Source organism: Anopheles coustani, chromosome 3 (genome assembly GCF_943734705.1).
Source record: "Anopheles coustani chromosome 3, idAnoCousDA_361_x.2, whole genome shotgun sequence".
Lineage (NCBI taxonomy): Eukaryota > Metazoa > Arthropoda > Insecta > Diptera > Culicidae > Anopheles > Anopheles coustani.
This window is the reverse complement of record NC_071288.1, coordinates 96,352,010-96,372,849: the sequence shown is the minus strand read 5'-3', so window position 1 is coordinate 96,372,849 and position 20,840 is coordinate 96,352,010. Positions and strand designations below refer to the sequence as shown.

Sequence of the window (20,840 nt, the reverse complement as noted above, 5' to 3'; positions counted from 1 at the left end):
TTATTTACCGGAGTTTGCTCGAAATTGTGCCACAGCACATATATTGGTGTGGTGGGGAGAGAAAAACCCTAGTATTGATCTCAAAGACCGATTCATCGTCGATTGTTTTCCTCCCTTTTCTGTTGTGGAGGAATTGATTGCGATGAACCCGCTCGGGTTTTACTACGCTCCCACAAAGTTATTACCGAACGCGATAAAAATCGGTATCGATATGCAAAAGGCAGTCGATTGAACACTTCCCTTACTGAAACTACCTTTTTGTTACCTCTTTTCTGCTGGATTTTCCATCGATTGAATTGTCTTTGCGACGGCGATGCATCCGCTTCCACCCGCCAGAAAGTGATTATGAAACGTGAAAATGCATTTTCTTGCTTTACAACGGTTCCATTTTATCGCTCATTATAGAGTTTTTGCATAACATTTTCCACAAACCCGTTTGCGCAATCTCTCATGAGTAGATGAACAAGATAATAAAAATTCCACGCAAATGCCATCGCTAACGCCATTAACTGAGTTCATCAGAGAGGAAATAATAAGAGATGATGGCAGCTATTTATGATCCGCGCGGCACAATGGGCTATTTATGTCGCTTCGTTTCCTATTTCCCGGAAGCATTCGGTGTGTGGCAACCACTGGGGCATTATTTATGCATAACTATTGTATGAATGATATTAGTTTGGATAACAAAAAAAAAACTGAAGGTGAAAATGGAAAGGGTCATGTTTGTTTGAATTTCATTTGATCCAGTTTACGTTGATTAAAAGATTTTTTGAAAATGCATTTATGTTTCATGGCCAAGATTGCACCAAACGTCCTGTCAGGCGACGGCATCCTCGCGTGATACAATGCACGCCCTTGCACGTTCACCTCTTTGCCATTTGTTTTTCGCCCATTCCTACTCTCCACGCCGCGAACAACTAGTTCAAAATTTAATTAAAAATACATTAACAGTTTCCAAAACCGTGTTTTCACTTTCCCCCGGCCCAAGGGTTGGGAAATCGTTTCACACGCTTGCCTCCGCGTTCCGGTGTGAAATGTTTCCGTTGGCGAAACTTTCCCCTCTCTCCGCGCGGAAACTTTTAGTTTCATTCAGCAGCAAACAGAGAGTGCACTGCTGATTGCATTCGGTGCATTGCAGGGAGGGGGAGGGTGGAAAGAGAAAAAACGATCCTTCACAATTCGACACCAAAGTTGTCGATCCATTAGCCGAAGGTTGGAACGGTTTTTGGGGCGGGAGGTGTTCTCGATTTAAATGATGCACGGTCCAACACCAGACACCATGGCGTTCTCGTGGGAAAATGGGTGCATATATACCGCAATGCACACACCGAAACCCGTTCTTCTTCTCGTCGTGTCTCTACTGGTCAGCTTTTAATGTTTGTTTATCGAATTTGTCGGTAAAAGCTTTTGCAACTTAGCTTAGAAGTGCTTAGAAGGATGAACCACTATTCGGCAGAAGTATTTTGATAGGAGTAATTAAGGTAGCTGGCAGCCACTTGCAGTTTTCTAAAAAAGAGTGAATTTATTTCAGGAATGGAAAAAAAACCCGGAGCGAAAAGAAATCCTAATTAAAGCAACAATAAAAACCACTTTTAGGAAAAAACAAAGTACCCTTTAAACAACGTCGTCCACAATCTTTACGAGCCGGCTTAAACGGTGTGTCGCAACGGCAACACAACAATGGACGGGCATAAACCTTCGGCACTTTGTGCACTGGACGTCGGGCTTTTCCCTCCCTCCCATCCCTCCGGTCAAATCTTATCGTTCGGTTTTATGGTAATTTGAAAATGAGCGAAAAGCTGACCGAACAACTCCAACTCGCAAACCGCCGATTGCTCTTATCCTTTCCGTAATGTTATTTTCCACTCCCACCCCTTTCGTTGGGAAAATATGCTAAACTAGAGTAGCATGAAAGAGGGCGGGGGGGGGGAGAGGAGAAAAGGAAAAACCACCCTACCGTGTGAGCGTATGACGTAAAGCGCGGAAAAACGGCCCCGGACTTCTTAACACGTTTCGCCGGGCCACGGGACACGCGAGCTTTCGGAAAAGGTTGGAAAAGCAGTTCACGCCGCACTGGGGGGAGCGGAAAGGGAGGAAAGAGTTAACGGAAATGAAGGGTGGAGTGGAAAGAAAACTTTCCCCACGAAACACTTGTTGCCCGTGAACGTTGGGGGGTGGGAAGGGTGGCGTTGTGCCGCGAAGCAACTCTCGTGACCTTGCCGCACTCTAATTAAACTTTACCGTCAGCATTTTCCGCCCAACCGCGCTCGGGACGAAGATATATTTAGCACACGCTGCACACACATTAAGCGCCGAAGAAAAACGGTGGCGCTGGTGAAGATGTGTTCAATCTCTTCCGACCCGATCCGTCCAACCGCGACGACCCGGGGAAGGGCTTGGACTTGGGCGCTCCAAATTAATCCCATGCGGAAAATTGGCCTCCCCCCCAAGCGGAGGGTTTCACGCGAGCCAAGACATTCGGATGGAAAGCTTTCGCTCCGTTTTGTTCGGCCCTGCGAGAAAACCCCGTTCACTTTTTCTTTGTTTTCCCAAGACTTTTCCAACCCCCCTTCCCGCGGCGGGCCGGCACCGGGGGGTGCTGTAAATTTCGAAACACAGACGAACGGAATCGTTTTTCCGTTGCCTTTTGCGAAAATGTGAGACTTTTTTTGTTCGCTCTAGCACACTTGAGTGAGGAGTCTGCCTTTTGCTGACGTCAGCAGCCAAGGGTTCGCTTGGGAGGGCACGACGTGGGAAAGAACCAAACCCGAACCACGGGCTCGGCACAAACGCACACCCCCTCCTCCCCCTTTCCTTCAGCCCGCATGATTATTTATTCATTCTTGTTTCTTAAGCTCCGCCGGGTTCGGAAGAAGCGCCGGCCTGTTTTTTTGTGCTATAAAAAGGAAATCCGAATCCACAGTCATCACCCGTCGACACCAATCGACGTCGCACCCGGAGTCCTTAACCTAGAGCGTAAGTGCGAACGCGGAATGCGAGCCTCTGCCTCGCTTGGGTCGCGTTTTGTGCGGTGGATAATAAATGCAACTCACCTTTGGCGTCCAAACCCAAAAGGAACGCAGAAGGCAACGTTAAATCGTTAAGAAAAAGTAGTCAATGCCACTCGGGACGCTAGTAAGAATGATACATGTAGCACCTTCTCTCTGTGAGGGTGTAAATGTGCAAAACAAACGAAACATTTGGAGAACAGACTCGTATAGCAAATAAAAACAAACCCTCCCGGGGAAAACCATTGGATTATTGAGAATGGAAAACAGCGTCAGGATCGCTGATGATTTCCAATAACTGTGGCTACCCAATTCCCTTCTCTAACAAGCTATTTTTAACTTACAGTGTTACAACATCGATCGAAACCTATCTCCTCCTTTCATTTGAATTTTTGTTTTACATTTTGAATCCCTTTTCAATGGAACAGTGTTTCGAATTGTAATCCCTCAGGACTAATAAATGCACGCGGAACCGATAAACTATCTAAGAAAACTTATACTAAAACTAAAACAGAAAAAGTTCAAAGATTTAAAATTAGAAACTCATGTTATAAATGGTGTTAATGAAGTTTGGAACAACTTGAACTGTTTTAGCCTCTCAAGCTCGTGGTTTCCTTTTGGTTTCATGAAAACCATAAATTGTTAGTGTTGGGGTATAGTTTCTACTGGCAACATGGCCACGGTCAACTAGCGTTTAGCTTGGTTCGACTTCGAGTAGCGTTCGAGGGTTAAGACATTAAATTATGAACGAAGTGAATTTCACCGAACGGGCCTTCGTTCGAGCGGGAGAGAGAGAGAGAGTGGAAAAAGAAAACCAACATCGAGGGCAGCAAAATGGTGGTAAAAATAACCATCGACCATTTCCCACAAAAACGCCACCCTCCTCCTTTCCCCACTTATCTCCACCCGGCGGTTCGTTCTTCTTTCCTACGATTTTCCCGATAGAGAATCAAAATCGAAACCGTTCGCGTTCCAACCGGTAAACAACGCGAACGCGATGCAGGCACGACCAAAACAAGCCAATAATTTTCCCGACAACTGCGCCGCGAGCTTCGGGGGCCTGGTGTGCTACACACCAACCGGGCACACACACACAGCGAAACAGAGGGTAATGCGAATTATGGCCGCAAAGTGGCCCGAGAAATCGTTCCGTTTCGTAGTGTGTTTGTTGCTTTGAGAGCCGGAACAATCAATGCTTTCGCTTTTACAGTTTAATGCTTTATTCAGCGGGACCGGGCCGAAAATAGAATCATATACAAACGAGATCCCACCACCCTTCCGCCGACACCGCCTCCCTGGACTTCAGCAAGAATTAAAGAGGGCCGCGAGTCCTTCCGTTCGGTTTTTCCCTTTCCCTTCGGTACAAAGTGAGTTTATATCCGTTTGTGTTTAGTTTTATGTTCTCTAACTTTCAGGAAGGGAAGGGAACGTTTTTTATCATCACACACAAATACACGCGTAAAATGTTTAATTGTTTGGTGGAGTGAGCAAAGAGACAATATTTCCATTCCGAGTTTGAAACAACCAAGCTTGGAGAAGGAATTTATTCGAGACGAAAACATTCTAGAAAGGCAAAGAAAATCATCTTCATAAATTCAGGTGGGAAATCTACAAAATAGTTGTTACCTTTATGGTGTTTATTTTAAGACTTAACATGTATACGTGTCCGAAGTAATACAATTGCAGTTCAGATATATGTTTTTTCGGTTTCAAAAGCTTTTTGGTTACGTATTTCATGTTGCAAAATTCTGTTTAAATACTTTTCTTAGCAAGCAAAAGTTTATTTAGTTTAGTCCTAAGTTATGAATAAAATCCGACAGTTTTCTTCAGACTTATTATTGCAATATGGCCTTTCCTCTTCGTGTTTGTAAATGATGAAGCACCTCGTTAGAGAAAATTGTAAACGATAAAATTATTTCAACCCTTCGAACCCCACCCATCTTCTTCTTCTTTTGTAACCGAAAACGAACGAAATTCGTACAACAGAAGACAACCCGAACCTGCAAAACCCCATTACAATCTTGGGCCGGGAAAGTTCCCGGAATTTAAGCTCAATTGATTTCCTTTCGGTCGACGAGAGATTGTTGGTTTTGCCGGTTAAATGAAAATCACGCACACCGACACACACACACACAAGAAAAACCCCGGGACCTTCTTCGACGCCATCCCTCATTGAGTTTGAGAACGCCCCGAAAAAGGTAGTTCGCGCTTCGAGCGGAGATTGCAGGCACTTGCCAAAAGCGGGGTTTTGCTTCGGTTCGGAAAAAGTCAACTTTACATTGTGCAAATACTACATCGCTACCCCCCCCCCTCCTTCCTTCCCTTCCTTCTCCACTGTTTAGAGCGCAATGGGATTCCCTGGGGGGGGGAGACCGCCTATTTTAATCCCATCCCAACGCCGTGCGAGCTTAGCGTTGGGACACAAAGGGATCGACGGAAAACCGTGGAAAAAGGGACCTTTGCACAATACTTCGGGGGGGCTCCGGCGCTCGCCGGGATGAGAGGGGAAATGTCTTTGAGATTTTACGCAAATTTGACCCCGATCCAATGGGTGTTGTTAGAAAAAAAAAACGGCGACCACGATTCGGTCGATTAACTCCAAAGTTCGGCACTTGGGAACCGGCACTGTCTAGCGTTTTTCCGCCGTCCGCGTGTGGGTGTTGCATTCCGGTTGACAACCTTCTTTCTCGAAAGAAAAAAAAAACGAAGTAGAAGAACGAAAAATACTCCCCCGACGCTAGGAGTACCGCTGTGGGACTCCGAGCGACTTTTCCGACCGGGCTGGCTAATGGCCCGAAGAGAGTGGGACGTCCCTCTGTTTACCGGAGACCCGGTGGCCCGAAGTCTGCTGCCTGCCTCGGAGGAAAGTTAATGAGGCACCCGACGGTTAATGGACTCCCACTGAGCCATCGGCTAAAATGTTCCTCTGATGATGCTCCACCGCACCCTCCCGGATTTTCCTTTTCCATGAGGGCTTTCTTAAGAAAAACATCCCTTCGAACAACAGGAGCTGTTTTGTGGAAAACATCCATGCTCGGGAAAGCGCACATAACAGTTTGCGTGTAGGAAAACAAACCTAAATGCTCCACAAATTGCAAGCATTTTGCTGCAAATATGGATCGTCTTGCAAGATACGCTTCCCTTTGCGAACGCTGGATCAATATGCTCCACAAAGAATTATCCCCTAACCTCTTACTTGTCCCCCCTTGTGGGAGGGAAAAGTAGTATCAGAAATCAATTTGTCTGGATGGCAACCCTTTATGCAAATCGTTCCATTGATCCCGTTTTATCCTTCCTATAAGAGGAGTCTTGAAGCTTGGGCCCGGAAAACCGTGTCGTTCCATTTGAAAACCACCCCCCATCACTTCGATCGATCCAATAAGTGCATCCCGAAAGGTCCTTGGAGTTCGCCCTAAGCTCAGCATGGTGAAGCTTCGTTTCCTTCACGTTTCGAGTTGAGAAAAACGGAACACACCTATTCCTTGGCTGTCGGAGAGTTTCCACTTTTCCTTCGTCCAAGGGAACGAAAGTGGTCCATTCCTTCTTCAGCTGAGACACGATCGAACGACACCTGGGTTGAAACGTCCGTTTATTCTACCACTTCGGGTTGAGAGGGCGCTTTTCCGTCGAACGATATTAATTTTCATTTGCGCTGAACAAAAACGCATCACGATGCACAAGTAAAACATAAATCAAATCGCATTCCGAAACCCATCTCCAAACCCGCACACCACGGGACATCGAAATGTCCAACTGGGAAAGTGGGGAAAACTCCAACTCCGGTGGTGGTCCTCCGTGCAAAAATGTCGTTAGCTTTTGCTTCATTCCGGACGATCCATCGTTTCACGGAGTGACACTTGACCTTCGGTGTGGGATGAAAATTTATCGGCAGAACAAATATATGGACCGGGGGCACCGGATCGTTGTGGTGTACGTACCTGCCTATTTTCCTCCCGAGAGCCACGTGTCGCACGGTTTTTTTTTCCCCTAAACCGGGGGGGAAATTAGGTGGGAGAGGAGGGTGCGTGTGAGGCTGAGCATATCCAGGGCTGTTACGCCATCCTTCCATCGCGGTGCGCATCGGTGCGCCTCGAGTGGCGAATGGTGCGAGAGCATGGCAGGAAAATCGTTTCATCAAACGGAAAAATTGTTACTACGGTTCGGGTTCGGAAAAAAGGCGACAACCGACGAACCGAACGAGATCAGGGCATCCTCACGCTCTGGCGATGACGCGTGCTAGGAAGCCGTTTGCGGACGACACGAGCATCCCAAAATCCAACGACACACGCACACAAATAAACACACACACATACGCCGGTCGGAAAAGCTCCTGCATGGGGGAAATGGTGATGAAGCTCGTGACGCCGTTTGTCACGGAATTGCGTGTGGGAGGCGAAAATTGGCAAACCCCGGAATGGCTTTTGGGTGCCCCCTCCCCGGATCGGTATCGAGTTCCACTTCCGGGAAGGATTTCCCACCGAGCTTTTCTCCTCCGGTTCCGGGTGGACCGGGGTTTTCCTTTTTCTTCTTTTCTCGCCAGGTGTACGTTGCTTCACATTTTTGCTCTAGGCTGGATGTGGGAAAATTGGGCGTAGTTACCATGCGAACGGCGAAGTACGCAGACATTTTCCACCTTTCCACCGTACATGATTTACGAGCGCAAATGCATCACACAACTGCATCCTGTTGAAACGTGCTGACCAAACCGGACCGCGCGGTTGTTTGTTCGGTTGGGAAAACTTTCTCCCACAGAGGGGGGGGACACAACCAAACAGGATGCGCTCGTTGCGTTTGAAGCGCAGGAAGCGGGAAAAACAAGTCCACCACGCGATGCAGTAACAAAACTCGAACCGATAAATTCTTGCACGCAGACAAACAACAACAACAACATCGATTCATCCCACTCAAAGTAAACACATTGTTGTCTCGGGGTTTAGATGTGGAGGGTGGGGAAATATGAGTATTCTATTTTCCCACAAAAATGGTCCATAGTCGGCTGGCGTGTTTTTTGTTCTACACAAAATACACAGGAAAAACTAGTGAAAATTCACAGTCTTTACAAACTTGTCAATTGTTTGAATAAATCTTGATTAGATTACAACTGTCCTTGCGTCATGTTAAAAATCAGTAAGTGTGGTGCCTAAAACATATAACGAAGAATTTCTTCAGAGAAGCGTTGAAGTTTTTCTTACATTTTATGGTAAAAAGTTTGTTAATATTATTAAAACAAACTAACTAATCATTAAATCTTTAAAATGATTCAGAGAAGTTGTTATCTCTGGTTCAATTTTCAAACCACAACAATCAATACACTAACAAACTAAACGCGTAATTCGTCCCATTCTTCGTACGGAGACGTATTTTCATGCTTCTTCCGTAAAATAGAACAAAACGTCATACGCAACGCTATCATCTTTTGCCCGTCTTTCCTATTGTAAACTCTTCTGACGTGCTGCGCATTCGTTCGAACATGTGAAACAACAACTTTCCAATCCGCCACACTCGTGGGTGGTTGTTTTCCTCGTTCTTTGTCCACCCGTCGAACGTATTTTCGCAAACCTTTAAGCGGGTACGTTCTGGCGAGGGATGATTCATAATTGTTGATTTGCGGAAAAGATGTTAAACATTTGGAATCTATTGGAGGAATTTTCTTATCTGAATTATTTTGTTAGAAGATGAACTCAACATGTGGAAATAGAGTACAGCTCAAGCAGAGACCAACTACAAAAGTACTTTCCCAGAAAGGGTTCTTATCTTTTAGACTCCACTTTGTCATTTTTCTTTCTCTCTTCGATTACTAAACCTAGCAAATCATAGCAATCTATTGCTGCTCTGCTAGTTTTGCTACTCCAGAAAAATTCTCACGAGGTCTTTGACTTCCCAACAAAAAAAAAAATCATGTGCAAAAGTTGTGGGTGGCTTTTCCACCCAGTGGAGTTCGGTGGAGTTTTCCACAAAATGGAACAAATCTTCTCGATGCAGCCTCCCGAAACGCCCGGAAAAGCACCTGACATCGTGGCCACTACTTTACGACACATCTTTACGACGCCGGCGACGGTGCGAAAAGGTAACTAACCGATGGCGACAACGAGGCAACTAGGGGGGAAGGGGGGGGGGGGGGAGAAGTGGAGTGGAAAAAAGAAAAACTTCAAACATCTCACTTGAGGCGCCACGATGGTTCGAGTCGTTGGGACGGACCGGCTCACCTTCGTCACCTGCCGCGTCGCTTCTGGCTTCGCTGCCACAACTAATGCCAAAGAAAAACAACCTTCACTCACACACACACGCGCGTGCACACTCGTGTGATGCGTTTTCCCAAGCAAGGATGCAACGAAACGATGACGAAACGATGCAGCAATAGAATGGCATAAAAATCGCGGCAGCACACCGAACGGCAGCGACGGGTTACGTAAACATAAAAACACACTACCACAAGCACACGCACACACACACACGTAGTGGCGTTGTCGCGATGGTTGAGATTTTATGAAAATCCCGGCCCACCGCACGAAAAACCCGAAAACCCGAAAACCCATCCGCCATCCAGAATCGAACGGAATAATCGTGTGACGAGAGGGGAGGGGGAGGGAGGCAAGGAAAGAAAGAGCCAGGAATCGAATATCTTCCACCACGACGACAAACGGTGACGACAAACGACCGCGATGATGACGACAACCAAACGCCAACCGAATCCGGCGAGGAAATAGCGGAGGGAGGAAAAGCGGAAAACGCGAACCACGACGATCCCTTTCGCACAAATCCCGGATGCAATGCCAATGCGAACGATATTTGAAGGAGCTCCAACAACACATACACACAGACACGGCTATCAGAACCCGAAGAAGCAGAGATCAACTCCGACTCTTCGTCGTGGCGCCACACGGTCCAGACAAATTGGGGTGGTTGGTGTATCATTTGATTTGTTTTTTTTTTGCTTCTCGCCCTTTTTGCGCCACCCCCACCCCGCCCGAAAGTCCCACGCTGCGTTCCACCCCCTTCCTCACCCTCACACTGGGCAGTGAAAAAGTGCGGACGCTTGGCACCGATATATATTTTGCGAACCGCACACTTTGGTGCTTTGAAGTCCGCCCCCTCCCCTTGAGTTTTCCCACCCTTCCTCGCTCCCCAGTGAGGGCGAAGAGTGTGGGTGAGACACAACCAAAACGGGATCGTGAGTGCACGTTTCTGGTACGTGTTTTCTAGCGTTTCTTATTGATTCAAAATCCTATCGCCTACACAAACATCGTCGCAAAGACGATCCTTTCAAGAGGAAGGGGAGGACAGGGAAAACCAAACCAGTGTGTAGGAAAGGGAGGGGTGTAGCCGCCTGTTTTTCCTTGTATTGTTTTGAAAGAAGCAATAGAAGGGAAGTTCACATGAGAAAGTAAGCTATACGCTACGATTGGTGACTCACGATATTTCCACCGGAGTGTTCCGACGAGGGGACGAGACGTAGGAGGGGATGGGGGAACGAGGTACCACTTCCTGGATTTCGGAATTGCACGCGGAAAATTCTTCCCAGATTTATAATCCCCATCGCCCAGCTTCCTGCCATCGGAGTCCGTACTCCTACGCTCGGTGTGCTTTTCTGTCTCTATTTTCTCACGCCGTTTCACCAGCACCCCCCCCCCCCTCTCCCCACCAACCCAATGTGTGGGTAGTACGAGGCGGTATATTTAAAGAACATTCCCAGTGCAATTTTATCATCGTTGTTTGTGAGCCAAACTTTTCCGAAAGAAGCAGCAAGACCCCACGCCCGCACCCGAGTCATTCCTCTTCCCATCACCATCGGACCCTTTGGGAAAGGTCCGTTCGTTGCAAATGTTTGCTCCTTGCGTCTCGGAGATTTTTTATTCACACATAAATATTGCAAAATATCGCTGCTTCACACCCGTGAACGATAGCGTTGGACAACTGGGCGCAGTGGAGTTTCCATCACGACGGTTTAAGTTTTCGGGGTAACGGAGCTGATAAATCGAACGTTCGGAGTCCGCTCTCGGGAGTGAGAAAGAGAGAGAGATATTAAGAGCTGCCGTGCGTGGGAAAAGAATTTCAGTGACGCGTTCGAGTTTTTTTTACGGGAAAAAAAAGGTCCGTGGGAGTCTGCCGGATTCGGAACGGGTATCGTTTATCCATCCCGCTCGTTTTGTGAGAAGAAGCGATGGTACGAAAAGAACTCTTGTCCCGAATTTCCAACTCTCATCCTCCGGCAGCTGTAAGTTGAGGTAGTTCCACTTCACTCCACCGTCCTTCGTGTGCAACGCTTCGATGCAACGAGCAAACACGGCTGACATGGCAACAGGGAAGTGTGCACCCACAGAGTTATGTTTCCTGGCAACCACAAATCATAATACCATTGACATAGTTTTGATAAAAGTGCTTATTGAAGCTCAGCGTTTTTTCATCCGCCGCTAAACAATTTAGTTCGTTCAAGTGACACGATGGTTTTTCCGTCCGCAAGTTTGAGGTGAGATTATTTATCAGATTTGAGAAATCCGAAAACGGTTTGTCAAGTTGTATTTTATCAGCAGTTTTCCACACGACCAATCACCGGATTGCTTGAAACACCAGGCGCCTCCATCGGAATTTAATTTGAAGCCGGCCACCGGGCGCCTCCACCGCCAATTGAATAGATGATCCTATTTATGTATCAATGTGTATCGAAATCCAAAATCAATGTTTTTATGACGTTATGATGGAGCACAATCTCTGCCTACTCATCCCAATTAATATTACTGCCGAGCGCAAAAAGAACTCATCATAACCGAATAGATCAATCATGACTGAGTGGTTAGCAACAAATGGGAAATTTGAATCTTTCCCGACGGCCTCCAAAAGCTACGTTGGTCATTCGAGAAAGTTTCCTCGGCGAATGTTCACTTCAAACAAAGAAACCCCGCAAGTGATTTTATTGGATTTGACAAGCAAACACGCACACAAACGCATACTGGTGGCGATCGAAAAGAAATTACGCTCAGACGCATCGAATTAGATGACGTATCAGTTTCATTAGCAGCCCACGTCCTGCTGGGAAAGGCCTAAAAATACGCTCGACGTCATTCGCCCGTCGCTTGACGAACAATCGACACACCTTTCTTCGTTCTTTACCTCGCAAAACAGGGCACTTTTACTTCGGGGGGGATGCAAAAGCATACACACGCGACCCTCGTCACACAAACGGTCTGGGGCGACTTGTGTCCGGTATCAGGTTTCGGGTGACATGAACCTATGTCACAAATATGTGGTCCGATCCCGTTGATTTATGGCATTAAGCTCCTAAATCATCCAAATTATGTGACGTCATTATCCAACGCCTGCTTTTGATGGAATGTTTGCACAAAAAACCCACTTGTCTCGTATTTAACTGATCCAAGCAATCATACAAATGCACATCTTCAACCGAAGACACTAAACACTTCGGAGAAAACGCAAAAATCCCTTCTAAGGTTCTGGCGATTAATTAAACTGACGTGAGAAAATGTGTTACGCGAAAAACTCCGGTGTAAGTTAATATGGTGGTTTTATGGGAAATTTTCTCAACCACTCCTATACACACATACACACTCTAATTTCAGCACGTGGCTGATTAGCGCCAACACCACACGCTAATTAATGTATGATGCGGTTTTCCACAGAATCCCCTCGATTCCTCGAAGGTAGAATTCAACAACCCCCCGTCGAAGGGTCTATAGGGTCGACGAGTGCAGCTAAGCGAACTTTAAACGCTACACTCACTCTCGAATGTCACCCGACCTCGACCTCCCGCTTTCCAACCCGTCGCTTCATAGAAAATGATGCAATTAGTTTGCTTTCTTTGTGTTGGACACGATGTGGTGCAACGGTGCTTTTAATAGACGAAGAGAAATTACATCGGGATAAAAAAATTAAACATCTCGAATGGGGGGGAAAAAAGAGTCTTAAAGCTCACCATGCGAGCTCTCATCAAGCCCGCATGAATTTCGAAACTGTCGCAGGCGGTGTACATTTCCTGGAAGTGAAGAGGAAAAGTGCTTCTCCACGAAAAAAAAACCACGCAGTACCAGGAAAGCAGGCAGGTGACGGTTTCCCCGAAGAAACGAGTCACTTGCCAGCCAGCCCCCTATTCATTAGAATGCAGGGGAAAATCCGTGGGGCGCATCTGAAAAAAGGTGCGGTTTAATTGGTAATTGTTGCAACTTTTGTTCTTCGCTCCTTCCTTGTTCTGCTCCGGTTTGTTGCTGTCCGACATCGACTGACTTTTAATTGCCCCGGTTCCAAACGACGGTGACGCCTAGCGTCAGGCACTTTATGGCGGTAATCGTCCCCCCTGGCTTCGGGGACTGCAAATGAATTCGTTTTCTCCGAAACTATCAACGGTGCCAGCTTAATACATTTAATGGACGCTCGCCGGTCCGTCGATCGGAGTTCGTGGGAGTTCCGGAAAAACCGTGCAGAACGAAGGACGCAACGATGGCCGGCCTCGGCGAGCTGACCGATATATACACACACACGCTGGTGGGAAAAATGGCGTCCCAAATGGCCCTCAACCCAGGGGCGACGTACACCGGAGCGAACATTGCTGACATAATGGCGAAAAGTGAAATGGACTGCGAAGATGGATGCATCGTAGACGACGCCACGCTGCTCGGCGCTGCCACCCGGAACTGGGACATGCACCACACTAGTGTGTGTGAGTGTGTGTTAAGAAAATATGTGCCAAACCGGGGAGAGCAACACATGGAAAAGAGTTGTCATTGCAATCCATCGACGAGTTTCTTGTTCAGGAAGTGTTCCATTTTTTCGAGGTTCGCAACTTTTGAGCATTTAATTCCCGCCTGCTCGGCCAAACCCTCCCCCCTATCTGGGAGCCTCCTGGCTTGGAAAACCATATTGCAGACAGTCTGTTTTCCTTGGAGGGGATGGGAAGATCATGCGAAGATACTTCCACTGATGGGGGACAAAGTTTCCTCTCGAGGACGATAAATTAGAAACTATCGCCGTATCGCCCTCGCAATGTGACAACCGGGATAGTCCACTAAGACCATTGCGGCCGGCAGGGATATATGCTGTTTGTCACTGTAAATGTTTCTCACCATAAATCGCCCTTTGACCGGTCGGTTTCCCCCCACCTCCCCAGACCGTATGGGGAAGCTTTTAATCTGATTTACGACGAAGGCGGAGGTCTACGTGGAGTCGACCGATTTGATGACATCGGTCCCGATGCTGTCTCTTCGGTTCATTTAAGACGATCGGAAGCAAATTGAAAAGCACACGAACACCCGGGCAAGTAAACAACCACAACGCCAGCAACCGATACGTCCAATGGAACCGAGGGAAAATCGTAGGATCCAAAGTGAAAACTGACGCCGTAGGCCATCGATTATGCAAACACTCAAAATCAAGCCTCGCCCTGAAGGAGTGGATCATTTCAGCACAACCCAGTACCACCTACAAGGAAGCTTGGCGGTATTCATTACTTTCATATTTAAATATCAATAAAATATGCAAATAAATTTTCCACGTGCGGCGAGCCTCGGGGAAAGCGGCTGGCCTGCGGACGTCCAATCGTTTTGTGCCGATCGGCTGGATATTGCTGAATCGGAAAACTCGCCCAAGGCTTTTGGCGAAAAGTCGAATTAATATGTATAGCCATGTGTAGGCTTCACTGATGTTGATTATAGTCAAACACACCGTAAGATGAGTTGTTTCATTTTCCCTTCTTTTTAGTACGATGACAACCTCTGTCTACTGTCTGATTAGTTTTCCACCGGTTTCCAACATAAATCAAGCCACTTGCAACAGTCTCCTTGCAATTCAATCAGACGACGGGGAATATTGCTTTCTTTTTCCCAGTGTCCACCAACCACCTTTCCACACGGAAAAGTCCCTTGCTTGGTAGCAAAACTCTTGTTGTTTTTTGTGAGAATAAAAATGGAATTTTGCCAACGGAAAAATCGTCGCGTCGTGGCATAAATACTGGTTCGGTTTTTCGGTTGGCATCATTCAGCAACGACGGCCAAATGAATGAACCGTCTCGGAGAACCCTCGGCCTCACCGGCTCACCTTCTTCCGGTTCTCACCCCCAGGGCCTGGGTTCGGTGCCCCTTTCGAGGCCGCCCACAGTCGGTTTGCTTATCTTGCGCGTCTGATCGGGCACATTTAGAGGCACAATTGAATCCGAGCACCCGCCTCGGGCTCGCCCGGGTTTTGCACGGAGCGTCTTTTACGGCGTTCGAAACAATTTGCATAATAATCAACCCATTCGTGCCGAATGCTCGTGGTTGTCTTCGAAGATATTTTTTTATTGCTTCTTGCTACAATTCTGATTTGTAATACGTGTTGTCTGGTTGCATCGAGAAATCATTTAAAAAAATAAACAGATTGAGTAGCGTTGTTCAAAAATATCCTTTGAGTAAAGTTCTTAAAATAATTCTTTGAAATTAATTCTACCAAAAATATTCACTTTAATTCTGAAACATATACCAAAGCTAAACCATTTACTTCTCTCTTTCACTTCCAGAGTGTCCACCGGCCATGGATGGGATGGAGCGTTTCGCTTGTCCCACGCCGGACCGACAGGGACGGTATCGATGTATAGACGACCACGTGCTGTGCGACGGGTTTATCGACTGTCCCGAGGGTGAGGACGAGGACAGGCAAGCGTGTATGTTCTACAAGACGGTGAGTAGAGCCAGCTCAAGCCCAAATCATTAGTAGTAGTGTCTTAGAGCGTTGTTCACTATTATTGTATCGTGATCGATGGAGACGCCTGGTGGTTTACCATTAGGTACAGTTTGAGTTTGATCTCGTGTGCACCATGAATCCCTTAATCATATCGATCCATCACCTTGTATGAAAAATATGACACCGATAAGCTCTTCAAATTAGGTGTATATAAATTTTGTCAAACCATACTGAAAAGAGTAAAGCATTAAAAAAAAAGCGGTTCTTCCTCATCATATTCAATATTATTACTTGCTAACTCTTGCTCGCATCTAATCGAGAAAATATTTCTGCTTCCCTTTTACAGACAAAAGCTCATCTCGATGTCTTAGCGGACGCCTTGTTGAGATGGGCTCGCGGCCGTTAAGTTGTACAGTTCAGTCAAATGCCGGCGCAAACGGTGATGTAGTTCTAAATCTAGGGCAAAAGCAAAGACAACAACAAGTGCAAAAACAACAACACAGCGACAGGAAGAAAATCGAAATCCATCGGATCCAAGTGAAAAATTGTTACACTTTCACCACACGAACAAACAAACACCCAACATTCCACCAGAAATGAAACGAAAAAACCCGAATCGGTCGAGAAACAAAACTAGCGAAATATGACAAGTAAGTAAGCAAAAAGAGAGAGAAAGAGAGAGAGAGAGAGAATGAGAACGCGAAAAAGAGGGATAGATGAGAATTGAAAATAAAATAATAAGAGTAACAACAGCAGAGAAAACGAATAAATGCAATTCACTATTGAAAGTCCTCAGAACACAAACAATGTTGGCGAGAAATGGAAGAAGAAAGTAAGATGTAAAAATAGGCACGAGAAACTCTGTACATATAAACTGATGGAGATGGAACCATTCCGAAGGGAAAGGCAAAGTGGCTCTCAGCCGATGAAGCGACATCAGCAGCGTCGCTCTGAAGAATCGAATGGGTCAAAACTAACAAAAGAAAAAACCATAGAGAAGTCTAGCTATGTCTCTGTACACATCCATGTTTGCGTTACCAAATGCATGCATCCGTGTGTACAGGCATGCAAAGATATATATACAAACTTATATATTTACCTACTAAGCACTAGGTGTAAACAAAGAAAGGAAGCGGAAGCGCACGTGGCACATTGGAAAACCGACGGAACCGAGCGAATCTAATTCGAAATGGACTGTTGATCTGCCTGAGAATGAATCAGCTGACACCCATGCCCATTGCCACGATTCAGGGGGAAAAGCAGGCATGTAGTCAATAGGAAAGAAAGATACTTACTAGGACGAAACAAAAAGTACAGCGATGAGGCGAGAAAAGTGTTAGCTGTTGAAGAGTATACAAGGGATCTTGGACGAGGAGACTGGGAGACGGGGAAAAATGTCCAAATGCATAAGAAAAAGGTACTCTACAGCACATCGTTAATCTCTAAGATGAAAGCATTGCATTCCTCACGAAATAACATGCACCATGAACACAAGACACACGAACGAACAAGACGCTACACGAACCAACCAACCAACCCATCTGTAAGTAACCATGTGTATGAAATCAATGTGAATTGTTTATCACTCATTGTAACCAGCATGTTTTGATGCGTTGGCGATTCAGTCCTTATTTTGTCTCAGAAAACAAGTACTACACCATTTTATTTCATACCAAAATTGTTTATCACATTCCCGAGCAATATGTAAATGTGGAGCTAATAGAAATTAGCAAACAAATCTTACCAACAACTGATCTAGCGACGCAGAATGAAATTCTGTAAACAGCCGTGAGGCTGGCGGGAAGGCATGAATGCCATCGCGCAGAGACATTCCAACACACATCCCGCACACTAACATCTTCTACACTAACAAATCAACTCAACACCTAGACACGAGCATTGAGGAGGAAAACTATTCTCATGGAAATGGCAGCTATATTGTATAGATAAGTCACAGTATAAGAAAAAAAAACAAAACAAACCAAAGTCTTTAACGAAATCTCAAAAGATTGATGCAAAACAAAACATCAACAAAACTGAAATGCCCACGTGGCTTGAGGCAGCTAGCGGCTCGTGCAAGAAGCCATTTAAAGTCAACTAGAGAGCGTAGGAAATAAATAAAAACGACTGATGTTATCAACGCCTCACTTGCGACCATCCACAGCAAACAAGAAAAGAAAAATAACGGCGAGTTACGAAGACAAAACATGAATGCCTATGATGATATGTGGCAGAAAACAAAGGGGTATTATTTAGCCTAGTCGTGCTTGAAGTGTTTCGTTAAGTTACCTACCGAATAAGAAGAAAACCCCCTTTATTTGTGATACCTGTACATAGTGTGAATCAGTAATTATTTGGTCTCAACAGTCGATCGCTCGTAGCATGATGGTGCGTTCTGTTTGTCAAAGTCCCAGAAACGTGCGGTTGGATGCGAGAAAACCTATTCGCTCCTCATTTCACATTATGCTACGAGATACTCAGTGTCATTGAGCCTTGTTGATTTACAAATCATAAAGCTGTGTAAACTCGCTAGTCAGCTCATTTGATTATGCTCGAATTCCAATTGTAAATGTGAAGCATGGTGTAGAATGCAATGAGGTAGTGAGGTAAAGAAGTTTAGCGGATATACAGAAACAAAACAAATCCATCATACACACGCAAGCCCATCGTTATTAGATTTTGTTTCAGATCGTAGTGAAAAACCTTTATTTTTCCTGCACGAAAACCATTCCAAACAGCATGTACATGAGCGCTATTAACACATATACACACCCACACACACACACATACACACACGCATTTTCATCTTAACCCACAACAGATCATGTCAAAATGAGTAGAAGATGGAAGAGGAAACACAAGTGCACGATGAAAATCTTGGAAGTAATAAATAATGAATCAAATCAAACGTCAAAAGCACATAAAAGACATCAGAGATATTTTCTTACGTTTCTACAAAACTCAAACGAAAACAACAAACACGCCAATACACACAATTTGATACATCCCAGCAACAAAACCAAACCAGTACCGCGAACCATAAAAAAAAGCATAGAAATGAAACCTACGGACACAGTAACACTAACGCTAGTTTCCAAGGCAAGGCAAACGAAAATAAAAAACTCAAACACACACAACATACTTATAAATGTCTATTTGCACAATATTATCTACAAAAAAAATTAAACAAAAGCATGATAAAGAGACAGCAGAGATTAAATTCGAGGAGAAATGAAGAGAAAAAGGCCATTCAATGGCAATCCAAGAAACTTACCGCCTGAGAAGCAAATGAGGAAAGTAGGCGTGCGACAAGGCAATGACATAAAACATCTTTCTCTCTCTCTTACTAGAAGATTCAAACAAAAGGACTGAGAAGGTAGTTAACGTTTCCGAGGCAAACCCAGCCTACTGTTCTGTAAACGACAAGCGCACAAGCTAACATCGCCCCATGCCGAAGAGACAAGATTAAGCAAATGGCGGCAGTGTATCTCAACGACCAAGGCCTTGCAGCGAATACCGCGACGAAAGTTGCTAGCAATCAGCTACTAATGCGTCAGATACACCTGCAAAGGTAATAATGACACGTTCAGTATTTCGTTCTTTTTGTTTCGTTTCAAAACTTAATGAGTAAAAAGCTGCCAGAACGAAGATGAAACGTCAAATGTAACGAGTTGATATATGCAATACGAAAACAAACTACATCTGAACAAAGATGGAGTTATAAATTATTTTAAATTACCAGACAGATTTTCATTGAACAAAAGCTGACACGTTGGGTCACACAAACACACATCTCCGTGCAAGATCCAAAGTTTGAAGTTGCTTGTAATACCAAAGCATCCCCATTCATTCAGAATCACAGCTCGAACCATGTCATCCAACACCTCTCATCTGTTTGTGAGGAACTTCTTAGCTTTTCTGATTTGATTTTCCGATTTATTTGATTCTTTTCTTCCTCTTGTTTTGCAACAAATACCCCCTTTTCTACCCTTACTTTCATCCGCGCACTCGATGTACACATTTATTTCACCATCAACGCATCTTTCTTCGGTGTTCTGCAGCTCGTCTTCTTTGCTGTTATCGATGTTGTTACTGTTGGTTGCATGGTGGGTAGGAATGAATAGTTTAGCGAATTAATGAGCGACATCTCCGTCATAGTGATAGTTGTGCGAATCTATTTCAAGCAAAAAAAGGGCTCTATTCACAACTTTGCGATTAGGTTTTACTATTTTGTGATCAATTAGTCACCCTAAGATGTCCTCCAGTCAATTATCTGTTGTATCGTTGCCGACATGGATGATGTTTAATGTTTCCTCCAGTGGTCCCTTGCTTGAATCCAATTGTTTTACTCAGCTAAACGGGTAATGGTTTTATCTGAGTACAACTCAACCAGCATAAGGTATGTGCATTGTTTCTTGTCCCTCTTAAAAAGCAGTGTGAGAGAGAGAAAGATATTTTCATCGTTTGGGAGCCCATTTTTTGCCGGTCACAAGTGACTTTTGGTGTTTCAAGTTCGGGCGGCTGTACGTAGTACATATTTTAAGGAATACAATGGCCATACATGCGCTTGATTCTATTGTTTCGAGCCACGAACTAACAGCACACCCGTAGTTCATATGCTGTGTATGTGCTCCGTCGCCCAGATAAATGTTTAAAAATAAATTATAATGAAAAGACTGACTTAGTAGACCGAAGTTGAAACTAAACAAACCAAAAAAAAACTATGAGCAAACAAAGTCACACAAACAAATTGTAGCTAGCCAGTGAATACGAATTAAGCTTGGATTAAGGAGTTGGTTATTTTAGGTTTATCACATGTCAGCGTACAAAATGCCGGTCGAACAAATGCGTCGACGTCGGTTATTTCCGCACGGCCTTTGGCACAATACCGGATATTTTTTCTTTTACGCTTGAGAGCCCGCCGCCTACGTTGATTGACGTGGCGTGCAAATGGCGAATCATCAATCGAATCTCTTGCATCCCACAGCGTTTAGCAATACATTTTGATGCTTTTTATTTCGTTTAGTGTAATGGATATATTTTACTTTTCCACCGTCAGTGGAGAAGTGATCGTAAGATCATTTTCCTTCTCTGACACAAACTCTGCCGATTTAACACTCTTGGAAGAAGAAGCGAATCGTATTGTTTCAAGGCACCGAAGCTCTAACC

The 20,840-nt window shown here is 45.1% G+C and overlaps 1 protein-coding gene across 1 annotated transcript in view; it reads left to right on the top strand.

The window, feature by feature from the left end:
• Window positions 1-17,719, top strand: part of LOC131258606 (uncharacterized) — a 40,097-nt gene extending 22,378 nt beyond the window's left edge. Inside the window, exons 2-3 of the mRNA XM_058259958.1 lie at window positions 15,508-15,668; window positions 16,018-17,719. Of these exons, the coding sequence (XP_058115941.1) occupies window positions 15,508-15,668; window positions 16,018-16,077 (221 nt within the window). The 3' untranslated portion in view covers window positions 16,078-17,719. The remainder of the gene's footprint in view (window positions 1-15,507; window positions 15,669-16,017) is intronic.
• The last annotated feature ends 3,121 nt before the right edge of the window (window positions 17,720-20,840 follow it).